Source organism: Camelus bactrianus, chromosome 13, assembly GCF_048773025.1.
Source record: "Camelus bactrianus isolate YW-2024 breed Bactrian camel chromosome 13, ASM4877302v1, whole genome shotgun sequence".
Classification (NCBI taxonomy): Eukaryota; Metazoa; Chordata; class Mammalia; order Artiodactyla; family Camelidae; genus Camelus; species Camelus bactrianus.
Window position 1 is genome coordinate 56,492,994 of NC_133551.1, and position 26,644 is coordinate 56,519,637.

At 43.6% G+C, this 26,644-nt stretch overlaps 1 protein-coding gene and 1 long non-coding RNA gene across 6 annotated transcripts in view; one reads left to right on the plus strand and one right to left on the minus strand.

The window, feature by feature from the left end:
• On the plus strand, positions 1-26,310 carry LOC123616061 (uncharacterized). Of its 2 annotated transcripts, XR_012511348.1 has the most exons (3): positions 21-531; positions 3,919-4,043; positions 26,007-26,310. It is a non-coding gene; the product is annotated as an uncharacterized LOC123616061 (long non-coding RNA). The 2 variants fall into 2 exon arrangements; XR_006723908.2 differs by lacking the exon at positions 26,007-26,310 and having other exon boundaries at positions 1-531; positions 3,919-6,649.
• AZIN2 (antizyme inhibitor 2) overlaps positions 3,876-26,644 on the minus strand; it is a 31,888-nt gene continuing 9,119 nt past the window's right edge. For 3 of the 4 annotated variants that reach the window (XM_045514616.2, XM_010952137.3, XM_045514618.2), the window contains exons 7-10: positions 25,368-25,530; positions 24,110-24,222; positions 7,610-7,824; positions 4,221-4,359 (exon numbers count right to left, since the gene is read on the minus strand). In XM_045514616.2, coding sequence (XP_045370572.2) covers positions 4,221-4,359; positions 7,610-7,824; positions 24,110-24,222; positions 25,368-25,530 — 630 coding nt within the window. Of the gene's footprint in view, positions 4,360-7,609; positions 7,825-24,109; positions 24,223-25,367; positions 25,531-26,644 lie in introns of all 4 variants that reach the window. The other variant, XM_045514617.2, reaches the window with a different exon arrangement.

Below are 26,644 nucleotides of genomic sequence, written 5' to 3' on the forward strand. Positions count from 1 at the left end.
TCTGCGTGAATTCATCACGTGTCTCCTCTTGGGAATGAAATGGATGAGAGTGGACGACACTGGACACCTGAGATCCATACAGCTCTCTGGTCTCGTTATTCAAGTATCCCCCTACTTTGTAAGGGGAAGCGGAAGTAGCTGGTGGGCAGAAGCCCACTTCCGATATTGCTCCGGCTAGCCTTTCTGGCCGGGCCGGGACAGGGTCCCTGTCTTCCTGGCAGCCTGGGTCCCAGACTGACCCCTGGCCCGTGGAGGCCCGCCCTCGGCGAAGGTTCGGTCTTCCATTGGTGGAGGCTGCGAGCTGCGTCCGTCCGTCTTTCAGCCAGTGGACTCGTCTGTCTCTTCTCCCTGTTTGGTAAAGTCAGGCCCTCCTCCGGGCAGACAGGGGGCGCCAGAGCGCGGGGCTCGAGGCCTCGGAGGCTCTCTGACACGGAAGTGACGTCACGCTGCCGGAAATCCGCGCCGGCTGGGACTAGGGATGATGGGGTGTTCCGGCGCCTGGAAGCCGAACGAGCGGAGTTCCACGAAGCGGTGCGTAAGAGCGTCGTAAGGCTCAGATGAGAAAAGGGAGTTCCTAGAGGCAGTGGCTTGTTCATATTTACCCACCGAGAACGTCTCCCGAGATCAGCGCTTCCCACTCCTCCGAGGGGAGGGACAGCCTTGCGGGAGGTGGGGGATTGCTTCGCCTGAGGAGTCCCTGAGGCAAGTGTCACAGAAATACCCCCATTCCACAGATGGGGGAAACGAACCCAGAGAGACAGGGACTTGCGGAGTAGGGTTGCCGGATTTAGCAGCTAAAATGCAGGACGCCCAAAGTTAAGGTAAACAACAGTGTTTTAGCATAGGGATATCTCTAATAGTGCGTGGGTCATGCGTTTCCTGAAAAAGTAGCTGCCGTTTATCTTTATTCAGATTTAGCTGGGCATCCTGTATTTTATATGGCAGTCCTACCTCATGGTCACCCAGCTGAGTGGAAGGGAAGAAAGAGCTATTGATACATCCCATGTGCTTCCCCGCCTAAGCGCCCTGGTATGTGGCCCCTCGCTCCTCCTGGGTGTAAGCCTGCAAGCCTGCAGGGCCCCCAGCCCGTTACAGTCAGTGGTCTGCCCTTCGCAGGATCTAGGCTGCTGTTCAGGAGCTGAGGAGAAGGGACCGGATACCCCTGCCTGGGGATTCAGGGGTATCCCCGATCCTCCAAGACTAGTTTCTTCAAAAGACTCTAAGCACTTACTCTGTCCCAAGTACAAACCCAGGATCCAGGTGATACTGGCAAGTAAGAGAAACATTCCCTCTCCTTGTGGAATTAACAGATTTGCAGAAAGACAAGTAGAAAAGTTACAATACATTGTGATCAGCAGGTCTTTACTGTGGGTGAATACAGCATGCTGTGAAAGCTTAGAGAAGTAGTACCCAGGCATAGAGTAAGAGAAAAGGGAGATACCACGCTGAGACTTGGAAGATTAATTCAACAGTCATTTATTGAACATCTGTGTGGGGCAGTGTTCTAGGCACTAGGAACACAGCAGTGAACAAAATAAACATCTCTGCCTTTCAGAGCTTAATTTAAGTAAAATGTATGTCAGGTGATGAGCTATGAGAGGGAAAGGTAAGGCTATAAGGGGGATCATGGGATGCTGAGGTGGGAGCAGGAGTGTTGCAGTTTTAAAGACTGTGGTCAGGAAGGTCAGAGAAGGTGACATCTGAGCAAAGACCTGAAGGTGTGAAGGAGAGAGATCATGGAGCTATTTGGGGTTTTAAGGAAATGTGCCTTGCATATCAGGAACACAGAGAAGAATGAGGTACTGCCTGCAATATGATAGCTTCCTCCGGGATTTTCAATGACAACTTTGATAATGTGTTTCTTGCCTTAAATACTGCCTTTAGAATCTAATTGTTGTAAAATATGACTCCACATAACTAGATGAGGGGGAGCACTTTGAATACAGTGTACAGAAAAGGCCTTCCTGAGAAGGCGACATTTAACATGAGCCCTTTAAGCTGAGAATGAGTCAGCCCGGAAGACGCTGGAAGAAGAGCTGTTTAGGCAGAGGGAACAGCAAGGGCAAAGTCCTGGGGGCAGGAAAGAACTCGGTAAATGTGAGGAACTGAAAAGAGGCCAGTAGACTGGTGCGTGGTGAGAAAAGAGTGGCAGGAGATGAGGTTGAAAAGTGGATGGAGATCTCGGGCAATTTAACTTTTACTGGCATCACAGTGGGAATCCACTGAAGGGTTTTCAGCAGAGGAATGACAAGGTCGGATTTATGATTCAAAAAGATCCCTCTGACTGCTAGGAGCCTATATCATAATTTTGCTGGTTAAATTTACACAAGCCTAGCTACTCATCCCATAGGTGCCAGGGAGAGGGTTTAAAATGGAGCAAAGGGTTGACTGGGAACTCCCGTCCTGTTGCCTTCCCTACGGTCCCTTTACAGCTGGAATGAGCTGACTTGAGCAGGTGAGTTTCCTAGGGAAGGGTGACACCCAGAGAGCCACCATCTCCTCCGGGGCATGGGCAGGCAGAGATGACAACTTGTGTCGTCCATCCCTGGCTGGGCTCGCCTTAAACAGGCCAGGGGGTGAAGGATGTGCATGCTCCCACCAGCCCACTGGGTTGCCTCCCTCTGCCCCTGTTGAATATACTGTCAGTTATCCTCTCAAAGGTCCTGTCATGCTTCTGCCCCAGAAGGATCTAGGACTCCCTACTGCCTGCAGAATTCAGTTCAGACTCCTTGCTCTGTTGTTCAGATTTGTAAGACTGAGCCTTTAACCCATGGGATCTGATTCTATCTCTAGGTAGGTAGTGTCAGAATTGAGTTGAATTGTAGGACACCCAGCTGGTGTCAGAGAATTGCTTGGTGGTGTGGAAAACAAAACACACACATTTTACCAGGCTTACCCAGTGAGACACTCAAGTGAAGATATAAAAACAATCGCAATGAAATGTCTAGACCAGGCAGATCCACAGAGGTGGAAAATAGATTAGTGGGTGCCAGGGGCTGGGGGAAGGGGAGAACGGGGAGTGACCGTTAATGGATACGGGGTTTCTTTTTGCGGTAATGAACGTGTTCCAGAATCAGACAGTGGTGATTTCCACAAACTGTGAGTACACTAAAAACCACTGAAATCTATACTTTGAAAGAGTGGATTTTAAGGCATGTGAATTATACTCAATTTTTTTCAATTCCAGAAGAAAATTGTTTAGGGTCACCTGTAGCAGCTGGGGGAGCTCTAAAATATGAACTCCTTTGCTGAGCAGCTCACACACTGCAGGTGCAGAGCTTGAGACCCGAGTGATGTGAGGGAGCCTTTGTCTTGAGAAGAACTGCCCACCAGCATCAGGGCCCTTGGCACAGGATGTGCCAGTTACTCCACGGCCAGTGGTGTTCTAGCAAATTACCGCCTGAATAAGGAAAACCAACTACCACGCATTTGCATCAGTCTGATTGCCATGATGACCTGCAAGGAGAGGAGGGGAACAGGATCTCCTCAAAACCTCCCAGATACCCATCTCTTTGCTCTTTGTCTTTGGTATGAATTTCCAAAAGCTGTGTCAAATACTCGATTGTCCCCACTTGGGACCAGGCCTTCAGCTGGGTGTTGGGTTCACACAGAGACCCCCTCACCCGCCATGAGCTGCAGCTCCAGTGCTGCAGAGAGGCCACCCTGCCCCCACACCCCAGCCCAACAGCTCACCCTTCCTCATGACACCAGGCACGGACGCTTGTGAAAACAAGAGAGAGGAGTCAGAGGAGCTGGGTGCCAGTAGGAGATGCCCACACTGCAGCCCGGGCAGGACTGAAGCAGAGGGTGGGGAGGCCTCGGCCCTGGTCTAACCCAGGCTGCTCTGTGAATTGAACTGCCAGATTCCACTGGAGTATTAGTAAAACCTAAATATTTATTTGCTTCATATTTACAAAGGTGGGAAGGAGACCAAGGAAGACCCCAAGAACACCACCACAGAAGAGGTGTGCAGAGGAGAGGCGCTGCAGAGGAGGCGGACACAGCTGGAAGGGACAGGATTTATGTTGCATACTTGAACTACAGTGAGTGTAAGACTGGTCCTATTTACAGGGCAGAAACACTACAGGTGGAGCGTGAGGGATGGCAGAGCAAGCACCAGAGTCCTGGCCAGAGGGTGCCCCTGCTTGCCGCCTTCCCCACCTTTCCCAGAGGCATCTCTGCGGCCCCGCTGGGGTTCTCCCGGGTGGAACGGGGCCTGCTCACATGATGCTCGCCGGGGTGAAGACAGGGCCCATGCACAAGGTGTCTGTGATCTCCCAGCCACAGGACAGCGGCTTGCACATGCCCTCGGCGTCCTCGTCCTGTTCTGCAGGCAGCAGCTGCCCTCTCAGGGCTTCCCTGCAAACAAGAGGGGGCACTGGAAGCAGCCAGCACAAGGTCTGCATTTCAGGGACTCCTGATGGCCCTCTAGCGGAAGACTCAGGGCCACCGGGGCCAGGACCTGGGGGAGGGGGCAGGGAGAGGCCTGCTAAGCCCTTTTCCCCCCTGCTCCCTTCTCCTGGTCGTCTAGCCCACAAGGAGAAGGAACCCACATTCACTGATATGCCCATTATTGTGCCAGGCACTTTACTTAAAATACCTAATTGTATGTCCCCAAACCCTGTAAGGGTGACATTATCATCTCTGTTTACTATGAGGAAATTGAGACTTGGGAGTTACCTGCCCAAGGTCATATCCCCAGAATGTGGTAGAACTAGGATTCAACCCAGCGCTCATTTCAAAGCCCACATTCTTCAGACCCGAAGCTTAGGACTCAAAAATCATCTGCCCCCCTCAAAAGCCCTGCAAGCTGTTTCCCCTGCACATCCGTGTAAATAAATGGCTCCTGCTCCAGCCCCAGGCTGGGGATCTCGTTCCTACCCCCATTGGTCCCTCCTGAGCCCACCTCCAGAGCATCCTCACAGGTGTCCACTTCTCTCCATTCCCAGTGACACCACCGTCTCTATCCGAGAACGCACAGTCTCCCTAATCTGCTCTTGCCCCCTCCAGACAATTCTGACCCAGGTCCATCTTTTCTAAAAGTAAATCCCTGCTCTTGAGTTGCCAGCAGTTTCCCTCCACTCTCAGGCCCCCCAAGATCTGTTCCCTGCCAGTCTCTCCCACCATGGGCAGTGGTGCCACCTGGTTGCCATCCATAGCAGCTGTCTTTTGGGCTCTCGTGCATCCCATCCCAGGCCTCTGCACATGCTTGTACCTCTCCCCACATCACCGTCCCTTTGCTGAGTCCCACAGCACCAGCACTCCTTGATAACAATAGGGTTTAGTGTCTGCTTCCCCAACATTCCTTCAGCTATAGCAGGGCAGGGAACGTATCTGAGTTACTCACTGCCTAGTGCCCCCAACAGCAGGCTGGCACATGGTGAACGCTTACTGGTGGAGGGGTGGACGCTGCGTGTGAGGACAGGGAAGGAGCCCTGGGCTGTATCAAGAGGCCTGAGGGGAGGGAGGGTGGCATGACAGCCTGTCCTTTACTTCTGCTTAGATCTGCTTCCCCACAAGAACCTCCCTCTTCCATCTATATCCTCCTTTCATACTTCCAGCCTATTCCAGTCCCCCCCTGCAGGAAGGCCTCCCTCTTTGCTGATGTGTGCAATTCAGCAGCAAATCAGTAGTCAGTATCTTTGCACAGAATCTGGTCAGGCCATTCCCTTCCAGGTGGGAGGCTCTCTGAGACAAGCATCCTCTATCTGAGCCTCTTGTCTCCTCATCTTGCAAAATGGGTTTTGAAAGATAAGTTTCTTAAAACCTCTCACTAGCTCCCTGCTGCCTTCAAGATCAAGCCCAACCAGGGCCTCCAAGGTCCTTCTTCATCCAGTCTTCCCCACATGCCACTCTAGCCAGACAGAGCTACTTAAAATTCTGTGGATGAACTGGACTCTGAAGCCCCTACACCTCTCGGCCACGACCTCCCTCCTGTCATCTTGCCTGGCCCTCCTGTGCCTGCCTAACTCCTCCTTACCCATCAGGCAATGCCTCCTGAGAAGCAGCCCTCACCACCCTCCCCAGCCTGCTGTCCCTCTTTCCCTAGTGACCTTTGCCCTCTCTATGCTGTGTGCAGGTGTGCATACTTTGGCTCACCACATTCTTAGAGGCTCTTTTCCCCCCAGGACCCAGCACAGAGCCACACTGTAAAGCAGGACATTTCAATGAGGCCCCTTTGATATAGGGAATTTCTTTGACATGGCCATTTAAATACATCAGAGGGGGAGGGTATAGCTCAGGTGGTAGAGTGCATGCTCAGCATGCACAAGGTCCTGGGTTCAATCCCTAGTACCTCCATTAAAAAAATTATTGGATAAATAGACCTAATAGACCTAATTACCTCCCCTCCCTCAAAAAAAAAAAAAAACTAAAAAAAAAGAAATTTTAAAAATTAAAAAATATATAAATACATCAGAAATTTTTGTTCCCAGTAGTGAGTGCTACTGCAGCCTCATCCACTTATGTTTGCTGATGACGGGGCCAGGGTGGTATAAAGCCTGTGTGGTTATTGTTTTCTTAAGTTTGATTTTTAGGCCTTGTCAAAACACCCCTGATGTCAAAATAGCTGCATCAGCCTATCCTGTACCCCTGCAGGGAGTAGAAACAACAAAGGTTTGTTGACTGAATAAATGACATGCAACTTTCATACTGAACCCGTCAGACTTGGCGTTTGGTAGCATTGTCCCTGCGGGCCCTCAAGCATCCAGCACATCCCTGGGGACACAGGCTGCACTCACCCCTGAGACCCCAGCATAAACCCTCCCAAGTGCTCCTGCCCTCTGCAGGCATCTCCCCAGCCCCCAAAGGAGGGGCTATACACTGCTGACCAGTAGTGACCTCTGCTAGTGACCTCTGTGTTGACACTGGTCCCATAGCATTTCATGTGGATAAAAGGAAGTCATCATAAGATGCCTAATGTAGGGTCTGACAGAAAGGTTCAACACGTGTGACTTTCTTTCCATCTTGCCTCACTGGATCCCAACGCTGGCCCAGCAAGGGCAAGCTCCATGAGCAGTCAGGTCTTTCCTGGGTCACATAGCAGCCACCCAACTGTTTGGCTCCATCTGCATCTGCCCATGTCCTCCCTGAATCCACCCAGTGGTGAGAGTGGTATTTCTAAAAATCCAAATGCTCAAAGCTCTTAGCTCAGCCTTCAAGGCCATTCCCAGATCAGCCCTGACCAACCTCATGTCATTTCTGGAAGGCATGCTCGCTCCCTGTTCCTTCTTCCGAGAACCCCCTTCCCACCCCTTCTGCCTCCTGCCTCCTGCCACCTGACTCCCACTCATCCTTCCTCAGGGAGGTAGATCTGGGCCCCGGGGGCTCTAAGCTTCCAGAGCCCACCCCCTCCACCCAGCACCGTGTTATCAGGTCTACTTCTCTGTGTCCCTCACAGGACTCTGAGCTCCTCAAGGGAAGCTCAGTCTCATTCATGGCCACAGCCAGGTGCCAAGCACAGGCCTCTCTTGGAATCAGCAGCCAAGAGCTACTTGTCACATTGGATTACACCAGAGCAGGGTCTCAAACCTCGGGTTTCCCCCACTGCTTCTGCCCAGCCTGCCCCCTCCTCCTCCCCCCACTCCCCTTCCCAGCAGGGCCCCCTTACCAGGCCACCCGGGACATGGCATAGGTGATGCGGCAGGTCTGGGCCCCTCTAAGGAGGGAACCCACGCCCACGGTGTAGGCGCCCATGTTCTCAAAGACCAGCCAGTCCCCTACATGTAGTTGCGGCAGCCACAGACCCTCAGCTACGCAGTCACAACCATCGACCACTGGGCCCCAGAGGCTGCTGCTGTACACGGGCTGCTCTGTGGATGGTTTCTGCAGGAGAGAGATGGCCATGTTCAGCTTTCCTGGGCATATGTGCACAGCTTGAGCACGCCCTCCCTCCAAAGCCTTCATGGCTCCCAGAACCAATAGGATAAAGACTGGATGGGCCTCCTAGCCTGGTATCTGTGGCCCTCCCACTTCTCTGTATTCATTGCCTCTTTCACTCTGAAGCCACAATGCCTGGTCATCAATCCAGGCTCCAACACGTGCTAACTGTGTGACCTTGGGCAAGATACTTAATCCCTCTGTGCCTCAGTTTGCTCATTTGTAAAATGGGAATAATAACAGTACCTACCTCATAGCATTACTGAGAGGATAAATGAGTCTGGGTAGAGCATTTAGAACTGTGTCTGGCACACGGCAAAGGCCCAGTAAATTAGCACCATCATCTTTATTGTTGGTGTAGCTGTTACCTGCCAGCTTCAGTCTTCAGTGGTGTATCTGCCACTTTCCAGACCCTGGGTGTGTCCTCACCTCTGTAGCCCTTCCTTTTCCCTCAAATCAAGATTGACCTCTGGGCCCAGCCTCCATGATCCCCTCCTTCCACTTGAGGCCTGGTTATAGGAGCCAGAAGCACACAAGTGAGTTAGACCCTCCCTCCTTTGGGCTCTTGGTCTGGTGAGGCAGATGGGCATCCCACAGACAATCACTGGGTGACCTGGCAGAGGTCATAGAGGACCTCACAGGGTAGACAGAATTACTCCCATTTCAGGGGAAGTAATGTCCTGAGAGGTTAAGTGACTTGCCCAAAGACACAACTAACAATTACATAAAATTTTAATTTTTTTGTACGTGACTTCCAAATCCAGAAAAGAAATCTGTAATACAGACCTTTGGAGACAATTAAGATAACAGTGCACACACACACACACAAAAAAATACTTAGGAATAAACCTGACCAAGTTGGTGAAAGACTTATACACAGAGAACTACAAAATACTGATTAAGGAAATTAAAGATGATCTGAAGAAATAAAAAGATATCCCATGTTCTTGGATTAGAAGAATTAATATTGTTAAAAATGTCATACTACCCAAAGCAATCTACAGATTTAATGCAGTCTCTATCAAATTACCCAGGATATTTTTCATAGAAGTAGAACAACAATCCTAAAATGAAATGGAATTACAAAAGACCCAGAATTACCAAAGCAATACTGAAGAAAAAGAATGAAGCTGGAGGAAAAACCCTCCCAGACTTCAGAAAATACTACAGAGCTACAGTAATCAAAACAGCATGGTATTGGCACAAAAACAGACATATGGATCGGTGGAACAGAATAGGGAGCCCAGAATAAACCCACACACTTACGGTCAACTAATCTTTGACAAAGGAGGCAAGAATATACAATGGAGAAAATGTAGTCTTCAGCAAGTGGTTTTGGGAAAACCAGACAACAGCATGTAAATCAATGAAGTTAGAACACTCCCTCATACCATACACAAAAATAAACTCAAATGGCTTAAAGACTGGACATAAGACAAGACACTATAAACCTCCTAGGAGAAAACAGACAAAACATTTTTTGACATAAATCTTAGCAATGTTCTCCTAGGGCAGTCTAACCAGGCAGTAGAAATAAAAGCAAAAATATACAAATGGGACCTAATTAAACTTATAAGCTTTTGCACAGCAAAAGAAGCCATAAATAAGACAAAAAGATAACCTATGGAATGGGAGAAAATATTTGCAAATGATGCAACTGATGAGGGCTTAATTTCCAGAATATATAAATAGCTCATATAACTTAATAACAACAACAACAACAAACCAATCCAAAAAATGGACAGAAGACCTAAACAAGCAATTCTCCAAAGAAGACAGAAATGGCCAATAGGCATGTGAAAAAAATGCTCAATAAATGCAAATCAAAACTACAATGAGATACCACCTCACACCAGTCAGAATGGCCATCATTAAAAAGTCCATAAACAATAAATGCAGGAGAGGGCATGGAGAAAGGGGAACTATCCTACACTGTTGGTGGGAATGTAGTTTGGTGCAGCCATTATGGAAAATAGTATGGAGATACCTCAAAAAACTAAACACAGACTTACCATATGATCCAGCAATCCCACTCCTGGGCATATATCCAGAAGGAGCTCTAATTTGAAAAGATACATGCACCCCAATGTTCATAGGAGCACTATTTACAATATCCAAAGCATCGAAGCAACCTAAATATCCATCAACAGATGACAGGGTAAAGAAGTTATGGTATACTTATACAATGGAATACTACTCAGCCATAAAAAAGAATAAAATAATTCCATTTGCAACAACATGGAGGGACTTAGAGATCATCGTTCTAAGTGAAGAAAGCCAGAAAGAGAAAGAAAAATTCCATATGGTATCACTTATATGTGGAATCTAAAAAAAAGACACAAATGAAATTATTTACAAAACAGAAACAGACTGACAGGCATAGAAAACAAACATATGGTTACCAGGGAGAAAAGAGGGTGGGAAAGGATAAACTGAGAGTTTGAGACTTGCAGATACTAACTACTATATATAAAATAAACAAGTCTATATAGCACAGGGAACTATATTCAATATCTTGGAATAAACTATAATGAAAAAGAATATGAAAAGGAACATGTATGTATATGTATGAAAAGGAATATATGTATATATGTGTATGAAATATGCTGTACACCAAAAATTTACACAACATTATAAACTGACTATACTTCTATTTTTTTAAATGGGGGAAAAAGATAGTGCAATTTGTCACAGTGTAGGGATCTTGCCAGGCACGTCCTGAAGGAAGAGTCATGACCGAAAGATGGACATGAGTGAGTCCTGAATAAATCCTGCCTTTGGAAGGCCCTCTTCCAGTTAGTCCAGCTGCTCTGGGCTCCCCAGGTAAACCCTGCTTCCCTTCCCCCACCCCCAACTGTCCCCCTGCTGTTCCCTGTGGCCCAAAACCTGCCAACTCCTAATTTTCCTTTAGATTTCAGCATCCTCATAGAAGCCTTTCCTAAGGCTCCCCAAGCTTTGCCTTCACAGCATTTACTGTAATTTATTATTAGATACTTAGGAAATGTATCTGCCCAGGCCTGTCTTCCTGGTCAGAGTATAAACTCCATCAGTCCAGAGATCATGACAGTCTTATTTACCACCATCTCCTCCGTGCTTAGTGGTCTAGCATACAGCTGGGGCTTTTGTGAATGGTACATCTTAAATTAATGAATAGGAAATACATGAGTAATGAGAAAGAGAAAGAGAAAGAAAGAAAGAAAAAGGAGAAGGTTATGACTAGAAACCATCCAAAGAACCTAGAACGAGGCAGGGGAGAAGACCAATGGGGGAAGAAGGAAAGGTGTTTCAATACCTTAATCAGGAACAGGAATGAGTAAAACTGAGAAAGAAGAGTCAACAAGTTCCATAAGCAGAAATAATACTCATATATATGACAAAAATTAATGAATAAGCCATCGTCCTCATTAACAAAGAAAAATATGCATGTTACTAAAATCAAGGATGAGAACTATCCTATACTCATTCATTCACTCATTCAACACATACTTCTTGAGCACCTACTATGTGCCAGGCTCTGCTCTAGGAGCTGGGGATGCATCAGTGAACACAGAAAAATGAAAGTTCCTGTGCTCCTGGAGCTCACATTCTGGGAGAGGGAGACAAACAAATACATCCTTGTTCATATAATGTAAAATTCTTGTTTACAGGCTTCTTGCTAATGAGTAAAATTCATCTCAGTTGCTCTAAATTATTTCCCTTAGCTCCAATTGTTAAAAAAAAACATTAAGCTAACTTTTAAAGACTTGGGAGGGGAAATGCTATATAAATGGATCCATAAGGATCCTTGAGAAAATAGGTTTCAAAGGTTCTTCTGCAATAAAATAAAAAGAAAGGGCACCCTTGAGTTATAATCAGAGTTCTCTCACTTCTTATTAGTGGTGTAAATTAAACATTGGTGGGGGAAAAGATTTTAAAATTTCACAGGAAATAATGCAAAGCTACCCTTTTACTAAAGTTTTTTTTAAAGGAAACAAAAAGGAATCTGCAAAATAAATATTCTAAAAGCATATGGCAACAGGCTTCTACGTCTCAGCTCTGTTTACGAGTCAGAAAACTGGGTGAAAATGGTCAAGCACTTGTAAAAATACAAGATGCCCAGTCTGCTAGTAGGGCCCCCTCTGAAAGAGGGAAAAGGGTACCTAGTTTACAAAGCGTGCCCACCACTAACGCACACCTCATCTGGGAGGCAGATGCAATTCCTGTTTTACGGATGAGAAAACTCAGAAAAATGGACCTGCTCCAGGTTCTGAAGTTAATTAGTAGCAGAACTCCAAGTGGTCCCAGACAAGGCACCTCCCTGCTGCCTTCGTCAAAGAGACCCAATAAGTGAGCAGATGCAGAAATGAAACATTTAAAATAGCACATGGCTCTAATGGAATCCCTAAATAATTCCCCGACTTTTAAAGAATAAATAAATTAATTTCCATACTGTTTAAATTATACAAATATATTTTAAAAGGAAAAACATGGGATGAACAAGGGCAGTACACAAAAAGGGAAAAAGGAAACAACAAAAATCTATGATCAAAATCTCCCTTGTGAACATATAGGCAAAAATCCAAAATGAAATCCTCGCTAATCAAATACACACTCGTAGTCAAGAAATCACCTTCAATGATCAGATAATTTATCATGGAAGGCGGGGATGATATGATCATTGGGTTTACCATAATATGGAAACTTAGATCTACAATTCTAATGTAATTTTTCCGATAGAAGTCAACATGGCATTCAATAGCCTATAGAATCTCTTCTTTATTAAAATTACAGACAAAACTAAACCCCGCAATAAAGAGAAACTATTTAATATAAGGAGCCAACTCTAACATACTGGAGATACACTAGAATGGCCTCATTTCAGAACCAGAAGCAACCTTAGTAATTAAAGGTCAGCCGCCTCATTTTCCAGATGAAGAAACAAGAGAAACAAGGCCCAAAGAGGTTAAGTAACTTGCCTAATATTACTCAGCAACTAGATGGCAGAGCCAGGACTTGGACCCTGTCTTCTGACTCCAAGTCTGAATCTTTCTGTCATCATTTCTATTTTATATAGCATGAGAAATGCTGGCAATAGCTATTAGGGAAGAAAAGAAACAAAAAAAAGTATGATGTAGAGAAAATGAAGAAATAAAATATCACATTGCAGATAACATTTGCCAACCTGGAAAATCCAAAGTAGAGAGAGGCAGTTACTAGAGGAAACCAGTGAGTTTCAGCATACAATCCAGTGTCTCAGCTCAAACACACAGGGAACTGTCTTCATTCAGAACAATAATGAGAGCTTTAAGTTATTAAACTCTGGGATGTGCTTGGATCACAATAGTACTTATTCAAAGAAAATATTAAAACTTTAAAAGGGGAGATAAAATACAAGAGCTCTACCCTCTGCTAGCTGGAAAAACTTAGTAAAGCAAAAAAGAGAATTCTTCCCAATTTAATGAGTAGATTAAATAAGCTACTACTAGTTGAAATCTCCAAGACATTTTTCTAAATGTTAGAAACAGTATGATAAAAGAATAAACATGAGCCTATCAGAGAATATTAATAAGCCCTAGCAGACTCAACTTTTGTTGAATATTTAATTCATACAAAAGAACATTTGTATCATGTATAAAATAAAAATAACAATAAAATGAATATCTATGTACCCACTGCCCAGCTAAAGAAATAGAGCATTTCCTGTATCTTTGAAATCCCCACTCCAAAGACATGCCCTTTCCCTAATCCCTCCAGAGGTAACCATTATCCTGAATTTTGCTTTCATTATTCTCTTGCTTTACATTGTTTTCCAATAATATACCTAACCCTAAACAATCTAGAATTTGGTTTAGCATAATCCTGAAATTCATATGAATTATATAGAGTATGTAATCTCTGCAACTTGCTTTTTTGTTTAGTTGAAAACTTACATCCCCAAGATTCATCCAGCTGATGCATGTAGACCTAACTCATAATCACTATATGGAATTCATTGTGTGCAGTACACTGTAATTTATTCATCTATTACCCTGCATCAAGACAACATTAAGGTTGTTTCCAATGTTTTATATTAATTAATTCTTCCCATGAACATTCTGACACCTCTTCCAACACACATGCCAAGAGTTTCTATACAACATATACCTAGGAACTTGCCGGAGGGGAAAGTATACATATGTCTAACTTTACCTAAATAATGCCAACTTGCTTCCTAGAGTAGAAGTACCAACTCCTACCTAGCAGTGGCTAAGAGATCCAATTCTCTGTATCCTCACCAACACCTGATATCATCATGCTTTTAACTTTTTTTCTAATCTAGCTGGTAGAAGATGTATCTTGTTTTCCTCTTACTTTGCATTTCCTTGATTACCAATGAGGTTGAGCGCTTTTGCATTTTCTATTTGGCTTTCCTCTTCTGTGAACTGCCTGTTAAGGTCTTTTGCCCGTATTTCTATTGCCTTCTGCTTCACCTTTTTTTTTCTTATTTGTTTTGCTGGTCTGTGTTTTTATGCCACTGTCCAAACTAAACTATTTTAATAAACTTCTGCTATTTTAGTAGTTACTCTAGATATTTACATTTTAACATGCATACCTAATATAAAGTCTAAAAATAATCAGTATTTTTACCTTCTAGTCAAACAGTTCAAGACCTTAGAACACCAGCTTGGTCACTCTGCCTCCCAACTTACATGCTGTTGCTGTCCAGTGCTTTAGTCTATCTTGTTTCTGACAGAGGCTACCAGTTGCCTACCCCCAGCAATTCTAATCCTTGATTTTTGCTGGACATGCTTTCTGGAAGTTCTACTTAATCCTTTTTAAAATTTCCTAGGCCATATTTTTATTTTGCTTACTCTTTGGTCATATTTTCAACTTCTTATATATTTAAGCATTGTAAGTATTTTTTGTTTTATTTTTAGCATCTGATAATTCTAATACAGAAAGTAATTGCAGGTTTGAATCTCCTGTCTACTGCTTCTACTGGCTCCCCTGCATGGTGACTTGTTTCTCTGTGTTCAGTAATTTTTTCCTGTGAGCTCATGTACCTTGGAACTTCATCTGTGAAAATTATTAAAAGCCTAGGTTGAAGATTCCTTCTCCAGAGGGAAGTTGTGTTTGCTTCTGCAAGATAGAATAAATTCCATACTTGAGGTTTTTCAGACCACAGTTACTATGAATCTGGGTAAGAAACCCAAGAAGGCTGGGTTATGGTTTCAAATTCTCAATTTTTTGACCTTTTCCAATCATTAACAAGATCAAAACAGACAGGTTTCCTTGCTGTCCTCCTCTGTGGGAGTTTTTTTTCTAATATTCTCTTACACTAATAATGATGTATGTTTTTAGGATTTCCAGCTTTATGTGAGGGATCCTATCAGATTCTCCATCTTGACCAGTCCCTAGGAGCACACACAGCTATAGAAACTGAAAATCAGTGCTAAAAGGATTCAGCATACACCCCCAGAGAGAATGCCAGTTTCAGAGTTAGGTTTTCTCTCTGGATTAATTTACTTAGCATATATTTGAGTAGTCACTTGTATGTGCTTGGGATACACTAGTGAACAAAACAGACAAAGATCTTTGTCTTCATGGGGTTTACAGTCTAGCAGGGGGGAGGAAAACAATAAAATAAATAAAATATATAGTATGTTATAAAGTAACTTAAAAAAACAGATCAGGTTGTGGGGGGAGGGTACAGGTTATAGTATTAACTAAGGAACTAAGTGTCAGGGTAAGCCTCACTGAGGAAATGACCTTTGAGCAAAGACCTAAAGGGGGTGAGGAGTGAACCAGTGTGGTACCTGGAAGAAAAATGATGCAGGCAGAGGGGGAAACCAGTACAAAGGTCCTGAGGTGGGAACATGCCTGGGTGAGTTCAAGGAACTGTAGGAGGCTGGTGTGACCAGAGCAGGATGAGGAAGGTGGTCAGGGAGGACACAGGGTCAGATCACAAGGGCCTTGGGTGCTACTAGAAGGGCTCTGGCTTTGATTCAGAGTGAAACAGGAGCCAAAGCATGGTTTTAGGTAGAGAAAAGACATGATTTGACTTACATTTTAAAAGGATTCCTCAGACTGGGGGGTTGACTGGCTTTTACTCTAAGTGAAAGGGAGATTCCTGCTTTCACTTATTTTTGACCTCTGAAGATTCCCTGCTGTCTTGTAAGTCAGGACACAGACTTCTTTGTTGTCAGTCGGGAGGCTGTTCAGAGTATCTAGTCTAACACATTGCTGGAAACAGAAGGCACCCTACCCACTTTCTGAACGTATCACAAAGCTGTTGTCAAAACAGTGTAGAATCGGCTGAACAAAAAATAAAATTATCAAAAGAACAGAGTTAAAAACTAGAGATCGTTGAAAAAACAAAACTAATGTACAGTATGGCAAAGCAGAAATAAAACAAAAAAAGGTTAGAAATCATTACTTAAGAATTTTTAAGACAAGAACTAACCAGATCCAGATTTAAGTGCTATTGCAATACACATTCCAGACAGAGTCACACTTTTTAAACCATAAATAATTAGAATAAAATACAGTGGCCAGTAAAAAAGCCCAATCTTGGCAACAGAGGGAGAGTGTCTCTCTACAAAGTAGGGTGACTAGAGCTTTTACCCTGAATTTTGCTTCCCAAGATTCTCGTAAGAATACCATGGTACTTGCCCCCTCTGGGTCCCTCCCCACACCTACCTGTACCTTGCATTTATGAAGTGCTAATACACATTTACTGAATTGCACCTTTATACCTTAAATATTTTAGACCACTCAGTGAACATTTAAAATGTTTATAAATAAAAAGTTCATCAGTATTTAAAGAAAACCATGGCTCACAATATGTATTTTTTAAAGTTAAAAACAATGTACACTATGGCACTTAAAAAGGAATCAAAGTAAGTTTTAACAATAGTCGTTTCTGAATGGTGGAATTAGTAGTTTATTTTATTTTACTGATGGTGGTAAATTTTCTCCAATAAATGGTTTATTTGTTATATATATAAAAATATAATTTATATATACTATATATTACCATATATATAAATATATATATATACACACACATACATATACACACACACACACATATATATGGTATATCTATAATCCACAGAGCAGGTAGAAAGGGACAGATTTCCTTACTTCTAATTGCAGCACACTTAGTTAAGACACATGATAGTATGTTGACACTTCTATGAAAGGATAACAAAAAATCACAGAACTAGAATAATAAACCATCAGACTGAGAAAAAATAGTTGTCAAATATTATATTAAACACACATGCATATGCAAGCTCATCTTCCTTTGTAAGGAAAAAACTTTAAGATCTCCCAAATTAGGTGAACAGGGAATATAAAAAATATTGACATCAAAAGAAATAAACATTAAAAAAAGTTTATTCTTGTCAAAGAGAGAAAAATGAAAGAAATCCTGAGGTATACCATTTCAGATAAATTAGCCAACAAGAAAAAGGTCACAGCACGTAATGCAGGTGAGCTCACTGTGAAATAGCACAACTGGTAACAATAAATACTGGTCCAGGCTCTGAGGAAAACAGTCTGACAATATGTATCAAGAGGCATCAAAATGCTCACATCTTCTTACCCGGCAGTCCTACTCCAGAGACTCACCGTAAGAAAATGGTCTTTTCAAAGGGAATACACTTTAAGCAGGGACACTGAGCCAGCAGCACAAAGAGACTAACAAAGAGTATTTTAGAAACAACAGATTTATACTGTATAGCACAGGGAACTATATTCAGTAACTTGTATTGGTGAAAAAGAATATGAAAATGAATACATGTATGATCATGTATGACTGAAGCATTATGCTGTACACCAGAAATCGACACAATATTGTAAACTGACTATACATCAGTAAAAATATATATATACCAAAAAAAAAAAAAAAAAACTAAAAAAAGAACATTTTAGGTGGAGGGATTTCTCACAGAAACATGAATAAGAATAACCAAAAATTAGCAATGCCCAAATGCCCAGTGATGAGGAAAATTTACAAGGAGGCAGTAATTTTATAGGGAGGCAATCATTTTATAGGTAAGTAGTTAAGAGCTTGTTCTTGGGCAATAGACAGATACTCAAAGATGAGTAAGACGTGAACTCTACCCCAAGGGTCTACAGTTTAAAAACTCCACTCTTTATTAACAGTGCGACTTTGAGTAACTTGCTTCACCTCCATATGTCTCAGTTTTCTCATCTGTAAAATGGGACTGATAATAGTGTCTACCTTACAGGATTATTATAGAGATTAACAGAGTAACGCCATGTAAATGCTTAGTACAGCACCTGCTATAATACTTTAGCCACCGTCAATATATATGTGACACAAAACACTGTTTACATATGGCAAAAGAAGGGGTGAAGGGGTGATGTTACAGAAAAATGAATAGAGTTGTATTAGGGTGGAGGACTGCAGGAGCTTTTAAGTTTCTTTAAATTTTAGGTTGCTAATATAATTTTTAAAAATGGATTCCAGCATATACCCGGCACCCACTGTGTGCCAAGTCCTGTACTGAGGAAATAGATGTGAGCGGTTTCTGCCCTCAATGGGCTCACAGGAGAGTGGGCCAGCTATTCACTCAACAAATATTTACCCAGCACCTCCTGTGTCCCAGGCACCCTGCCATGTGCTGGGAATTCAGAGGGGACACCGACCAAGGTGGCTACCTCAGCCAGAGCCTACATGCCAGTAGGAAGGACAGACTATAAGCGAGTATTTGAAAACAAACAAGATAATTACAGATTATGGCTCGTTATGAAGAAAAGGAACAGGGTGATCAAATGATCGGATGGTGAGAAGCAAGCCTGCTTTAGAGAGAGTGGTCAGTAGAGGTGTCCCCAGAGAGGTGACATCTAAACTGGGGCATGACCGAAGAGAAAAAAGCCATCATCTCAGGAGTGAGTGGAAGTGAATGCAGCTGTACCCAGGTGTGAAAGAGCTTAGGTGTTTTCGGGACAGAAAGGAGGTCCGTGGGGCTGGAGCAGGGGAGCAAGGGGCTTAGCAGGGAAAGTTGTGACTGAAGAGATGGGCAGGAGCCTGGCCAGCCACAGTGAGGTGTCTGCATTCTATTCTGAGAGTAATGGGAAGGTTTTAAGCAGAGAAATACATAATCTTTGGGGTTGTTTTTTAAAGTCACTCTGTCTGTGGTGTGGAGAATGGGCAGCAGGACGGCAGGAGTAGGGGCCAGAGGACCAGTCAGTGATTACTACAGTAGCCCAAGAAGGAGGCGATGGTAGCTTGCATTAGGGTGGTGGCAGAGAAGACGTTAGATTTTAGAGTTAGACCCAAGAATTGCAGGTGGACTGCATGTGGGAAGAGATGGAAAGCAAGAATCAAGAGTAATGTCAAAGTTTTTCAGCTTGAACAGTTGGTTCACTGGCAGTGCTATTTACTGAGAGATGACTGGATAAAGGAAGAAGTTTGGGGTTGGAAATCGAGAGTTCAGTTCTGAATGAGTTAAATTTGAGATGCCTGTGAGACACCCAATAGAAATGTCAAGTGAGTAGTTGGATACACGAGTCCAGAGCTCAGGTAGGGGACAGAGAGATGAATTTGGTGCTGATGAGAGGATGGAAGACATTTAAAGCCTCAGTTTAGAAGAGCTCATCTAGGAAATGCATGTAGACAGAGAAGTGGATCAAGGACAGAGGCCCAAGACGGTCAACAACGAGAGGATGAGCAGTGAAAAGATGCCAGAGCAATAGGGTGGACGTGGCAGAGGAGTGGGCAAAGCCCACACACAACAGGAGCCAGGAGCATGAAGTCGGAGGAAGATCAGCCGCTGAGGACAGAAGAGCTCCCACTGGGCCAGCAACATGGAAGTGACTTTCAAGAGCATCTTCTATGAAGCCGGGGCCTAGATTATCAGGTTGGAGAGGTTTGAAGAGTGAATGGGAGCTGAGGTAGCAGGGGCTGGGCATGTAGACCACTCGGTGAAGAAGTTCAGACAGGAGGGGCAGTTGCTGAAAGGAAAGAGACCAGGTCTCTGAAAGAAGAGGAAATATGTATGTCCAATAAATATACAAAGAGCTATCCAACCTTATTAGTGATCAGGGAAATTCAAATCAAGACACAAGATATTTCCATCCATTCGATTAGAAAAATGTTTAAGTCTGACAATACCAAGTGTGGGGGGAGGTGTGGACCCACCCAGGCTCTCACCCCTGCTAGTGGGGTTGTCAATCAGCACAACCATTCTGGAAACCAGTGGCACCATCTCATGAAGCTGAACATGCACATACCCTGTGCCCAGCGGTCCACTCCTTGCTCACATGTCACAGACACAACAAGAATGTTCATAGCAGCAGTATTCACAGTGGCAAAAACCTAGAAGCAATCCAAGTGCCTTGAGAGGAGGGCAGACGAATGAACTGCAGCATATTCACCAACAGAGTGTTAAAAAGTTGTCAAATGAATGAACTTTAGAGACATACAGCAGGATTGATGGATCTTAGACTGTGATATTAAGTATTTTTTTAAAGTCCAAAGGTAACATACATCATAACATTCTTTTTGTAAAGTAAAAAAAAAAAAAGCAAAATAAATTATAAATACATTTTAGGAATAGATTTCAATGTGAGAAAACTATAAAAGAAGACATACAAATGGTCAATAAGTATATGAAAAGATGCTCAACATCACTAATCGTAAGAGAAATGCAAATCAAAGCCACAATGAGCTATCACTTCACATCTGTTAGGATGGTTATTATCAAAAAACAAGAGACAACATGTCGGTGAGGTTGTGGAGAATTGGAACCCCGGTACACTGTTAGTGAGAATGCAAAATGGTGCAGTCAGTAAGGAAAACAGTATGGATGTTCCCCAAAAAATGAAAGATAGAACTACCATATGACCCAGCAATTCCACTTCTAGGTATTTGTCAAAAAGAATGGAAATCAGGATCTCTGAGAGACATCACTGTTCCCGAGTTCACTGCAGCACAATTCACAATTGCTAGGATGTGGAAACAACCTAAATGTCCATCGATGGGTGAATGGATTCAAGCATGTGGTAGATACATACAATGGAATATTATTCAGCCTTATAAAAGAAGGGTGCCTGCAATATGCAACAACCTGGATGAATGTTGATGTATAATATATATATAATAATGCTAACTGATACAAGCTAGTCACAGAAGCACAAATTGTGATTCCATTTATGTGAAGTATCTAACATAGTCAAACTCATGGAAGCAAAGAATAGAATTGTGGCTGCCAGGGACTGAGGGGAGGGGAAACAAAGTCGCTAATCAATGAATATAAAATTTCAATTATGCAAGATAAGTAAGCTGCTAGACAGCTGCTGTACAACACAGTGCATACAGATAACATCAGTGTATTGTACACTGAAAAATCTATTACAAAGGTAGATCTTAAGAGTTCTTACCACACACACACAAAAAGACTATATAAAAAAAGAAAAACTCTGTATAAAATGATAACACATCAGTCAAAACTGTGGTACTTTGCATGGGAAGAGACAGAGGGATGAGGTGATAAAATGATAAGGATGCTTATTACACTAAAAAGATAGCAAAGACAAGACCTCCCATGAAGTATTTTTATCAAAAACTGGTTGGGACTCTACTGAAACCATTAAATTTGACTATCTAGTTTCAAAGAAATACAGGGTATGGCTAACATGTTCAGTAGCACCAAAGGGAAGTCTTGAGAATTCACCAATCAGGGAAATCCAGAACGCAGGAAACTATAGAACCAACAACTCGGTTTCATCAACAAATTAAAAAAAAAAAAAAAAAAAGGATTGGGGAAACCTATAGTTAAGAGGGAGAGAAATCAACCAAATGCAGTACGTGGATTACTCTACATAAAATAGATAAACAACAAGGACCTACTTTATAGCTCAGGGAACTATATTCAATTTCTTGTAATAACATAATGGAAGGAATCTGAAAGGAGAATATATATACATGTATGTGCATGTATAACTGAATCATCTGAAACTAACACTGTGAATCAACTACACTTCAATAAAAAAAAATTTTTAACACAGTATGTGGATCTTCTTTGGCTCCTGATTTCAGCAAATCAAATAGAAAAGCCATTTATGAGACATTGGGGATATTTTGAACACTACCTAGATGACAGGGGATACTATGGAATTGTTCATTTTTTAGTTTGATGATGGCATTGCTGTTTTTTAAAGTCCTTATTTTGTAGTGATAAGTACTAAAATATTTTTGAAAAAAGCTCCATAACTTTTGTTCTGTAGTTTTTGTGCTTTTCTCATAACACTGTTGTAGTTTGTATACTTGTCACACACATACACACTCACATGTTTCTACCCAGCAGGATTGTGTTTCCAAGGCACAATTCTTCCTCACCTACTATCTTCCATAGATCTCAGCACAACACTTTGCATACGGAGGGTGTTCAAATATTTGAATTTTTTTTAAAAGCGGGGGAGGGTATGGCTTAAGTGGTAGAGCACATGCTTAGCATGCACAAGGTCCTGGGTTCAATCCCCAGTACCTCCTCTAAAAATAAATAAGTAAACCTAATTATCTTCCCCCTAAAATAAATAAATAAAATTTTTTAAATTTTCTACATTAAAAGAAGGGGAAAGAAAAGAAACATCCCAAAAAAGGGCCAAGCACATTCCAATGATGAGAAATATACCTTGAACCAAGGATTATGTTTAATACAACTTTTTCTACCTGAGGTCCAAAAACAAAGTCCCTGGGAGCAAAGAGCAGGGTGCAAAGCTGTTGAACTGGCTAGTCACCTTCCTTGGGGAAGAAAGTGCAGATACCCCTGGCCAAGCTGGGCCCCTCTGACATACTCTCTGCACAACTGTAGCTAACTTACTCTGTATACTGTCCCCTACATAGTGTCCATCTCCATGGCCACACTGAGGGCCCCACCCAGGGTATGGTCACCTGGCAGGACTCCTGAGTGGTTGACAGCCTGAAGGAAGAAAGCTCAGCACTGACCAGAGGAGGAGCAGCACCGACCACAGAGAGGGTCCCAGTTACATCCTGGTACCCAAGTCAGGAACACCAACTGGAGACTGATCAAGACGGAGAGCCTGGAGCGGGGCGTGGTGCGGGGCTGGGACCACAGCCCTGTTCCTTGGAAGAGCTGATGAAGGGCATGGGGTCAGGAATGGCCTGCAACAGGAAGACGGGACTAGGAAGGAGAGAGGGGCTGGAAGGAAGAGTAACGAGGGAGCAGCTGCTGCCTGCTGTGTAACCTGGGGCTCGGCGGGCCTAGGCTGGCCTGGTCCTTTCTCTGTGCGGTAGGATGTGGGAGACCACAGGAATGCAGGCAATGCCAGTGCACCACCGTAGAAAACTGAATTCCTGAGCACGTCCATCCGGGAGGCTTACTCAGACAAGTAACCACGTTCAGCAACGCAGCTAGGGAATGAGGACCCATCAAGTCATGGGTGGGACGGGGGACCGTGGAGGAGGGAGGGGCGCCCTCTGCCTGCAGTAGAGGAGGGGCAGGAGGATCTACAAAGAGGAGCCCACATCTGATTGCATCTAGAAAAACTTGGCAGGATGGAAAGGGAAAGAAGAACAAATCACATATTGAAAGCTCATGATGGTCTAAGTGCTGGTTAGGCACCTAAGTTTCCTTCCGGAAGCAGGACCACACAAAGGCCAGGATATGTGAAAATACAACGGTGTGCCTGAGTTCCTTTCCCTTCTTAACAATGCCAAGTAAAGTGGCCAGAGGTCGTGGGCTGGACTCCGCAGACTAGGAGGAATGTTCTGTCTATTCCTGTCCCCTTGTCAATAGGGAAAAACCCATTCAAGATGAACTGTTGCTTTTACTTCTCGGAATTAACTCCAGAGCCATGATCAGAGAGGGGTGTCAAGATAGACCCACCAAGCTCAAAAACAGGAAACCAAATGGCCAATCACTAGAGTCAGATTGGTTAAAATATCAGGTAGTCATCAGGAAGCACGGTATCAAAGATGGGTTAATGGTGTGGAAGAGCTACACCCCATATTATGTTAAAAAAATCAGGTTACAAATCAATATGATCCCAACTTTATAGGAAAAAAGTATAATGTATTTTTTTAAAGATTGAAATCTAACATTCAAAGAATCTATCTCTTCATGGTGGAATTATGGGTGAAAACCTTTTCATCCTTATTGCCTATTTTCTACAGTGAATATGTTTTACTTTTTAAAAATTAGATAGCAGTACACAAAATAATGTTATTTAAATGCACACACACAGCTGAACACAGGCCCGGGTTGGGTAGGCTCACCTTCTGCGAGATGGGGGTAGGGCAGGTGTTGTCAAACAGGACTGAGTTGAAGATTCCATACACGCCCTCGTGGAGGTGGTACACGATTGTCTTGGGGGCGGAACCGGTATCCTCTGCAGGGAGGGGAGGGGTCAGGGTAGCACAAGCAGGTGAGGGGCGGAACAGTGGCCAGCTCGGCAGAGCTCAGGTTACTGAAAAGAAAGGACTAACCCTTTTTCAGCTATTGGGTGGCTCCTGCCTCCTCCTGTGACAGGAGATTCACTGCTGCATTGGAAATACCTTGCAGCTGAGCAATCCTGCTGAGGACACACTCCCTGCCTGCATCTGAGCCCCCTCAATGCCCCAGCAAAGGCAGAAAGAAAAGCAGCCCACCCAAGCCCAAAACCCCAAGAAGTTAAACCACCTGCTCAGAAGCACATGATGGGGCAGTACGTGAGCTGGAATGAGAAGCCAGGTCTGGCTAATAGGATAATCCCCCAGATCCATAAAGGAGGCCAGAAGAATTCCATCACTACACACACGCACGTACACACACACAGACCATCACCCCTCCACATGGATTCTCCCTGGGGAAGAGTACACAGGCTCTCCTGCCGGGAGGCCCCAGAGCAGAGAACAAAGCCCCGATATCAGAGTCAACCTCTCATTCAAGGGCCTGCTGGGAGGACTGAACTATCTGGAAGGTCAGGGAAGAGCACTAATGTTGGCCGTGTGGGCAGAGGAGACTTGAGTCAGCCCACGTGGACTTGAACCCTAGCACTGCTCCTTATCAACTGTGTGACCTTGGGCTAGTGACTCAGCCTCTCCTTGCCTACGTTCTGTCATCTGTAAAGTGGGCTTAGACAAATATAAGTTGTCATTAATTATCTTCATTATGTTACGAGAAGCAGTAGGGTGAGTAAGAGCCTGTACATTGGAGAGAAGACAAATATGGGTCAAATGCAGGCTTTACCACTTACTAGCTATTAAAAAATTCACTTGTATTCTCTCTAGCTCTTAATTTCCTCATTTGTACAACGGGGTTAATCAAATGTCTAATTCTCCCTCAAGTTGCTTTGATCTCAATCTTCATAAAATAGAAATGTGCATAGGGGAAAAAAAGATACTAAATGACTGTCTTGGGAGTGAGGAGATGTGATTATAAATTTCCCTAAAGCAAGGACCCAGTCTCCAGAGTCCCCCAGCCCCTAAAGCCAGACCCTGCACAGCCAGCCACTGTCCCTGCCTTCAGGGGCTCAGCTGCCCGCCTGGCACTTACCCTCCCTGCCAGGCTGGTCCAGAAGAACCTCCTTCTTGCCGATGATGCTGACTGCCAAGGTGAAGGCTGAGGTCACATAGTAGCGCCCCAGCTTGGCAAGGATGTCCACACCACAGCCCTCTGGGAAATACAGGTCCAAGGCTGAGTTGATCACAGAAGCAATCTGGTAATACGGGGGCGGGGAGACAATCACACATTTGAAATGTGGGGTTGATGCTGAAGACTTGCTACGGCTCCAAATATATTTCTTGAAAGCCTCTTTGATTCCATGAAGAATGACTTGGCAGCTGCTAAGGCCCCAGCTGGTAACTGCAGACAGCTGGCCAAGAAGGTAAGCAGAGACAGAGCTGGGTCAAGCCCCTCACACTTGTGTAAATCACCCTCTCAGTGCTCCCACAATGGGAAAAGGAACTTCTTTAAATTTTTTTTTTACTTTTTCCCCTTAATGGGGGCACTGGGGATTGAACCCAGGACCTCGTATACGCCAAGCACGCAGTCTACCACGAAGCTATACCCATCCCCTGGGAAAAGGCACTCTTAATCTAACACTTGGTGTCAGATTCCAGAAGCCCTGATGTGGAGCTTTCTTTCACAAATAACCAATATGTTAAATAACACTTTTTTTTTTTTTTTTTACAGAAAATACAATGAAGGAAAAAGATCAAAGTCATCCCTAATTTTATCACCCAGGTTAACCTAATCAAGTAGCTCCTGGGGGGTGGGAAGGGACAGACTGTGATTTCAAAACATAGAATAGATAAACAAGATTATACTGTATAGTACAGGGAAATATATACAAGATCTTATGGTAGCTCACAGAGAAAGAAATATGACAATGAATTTATATATGTTCATGTATAACTGAAAAATTGTGCTCTACACTGGAATTTGACACAACATTGTAAAATGATTATAACTCAATAAAAAATGTTAAAAAGAAGAAGCTCCTTTGAGTCTCGATTTTTTTTATTATTAACATGATAGGGCTATATGTGTATACTTTTATAATCTGTTATATTCAATAAACTGAATGACTTCCCCATGTGTGTAAATGTTTTCACCATAAAAATATACCATAACTTAACCAATCCCCGAGTGTTAGATGGACCAGGGAAGTCCACTGGACTTCTGTTATGAACTAGGCTGCAATGCTCATCTTTGAAGCTAATTCTTTGTCTCCATCACATTATTTTCTTAGGGTGGGTTCCACGATGTGAATGTCCCAGAATGAAGCACTTACTAGGGGAAAGCGACCCCTAGTGGTTGAAGTGGGGATT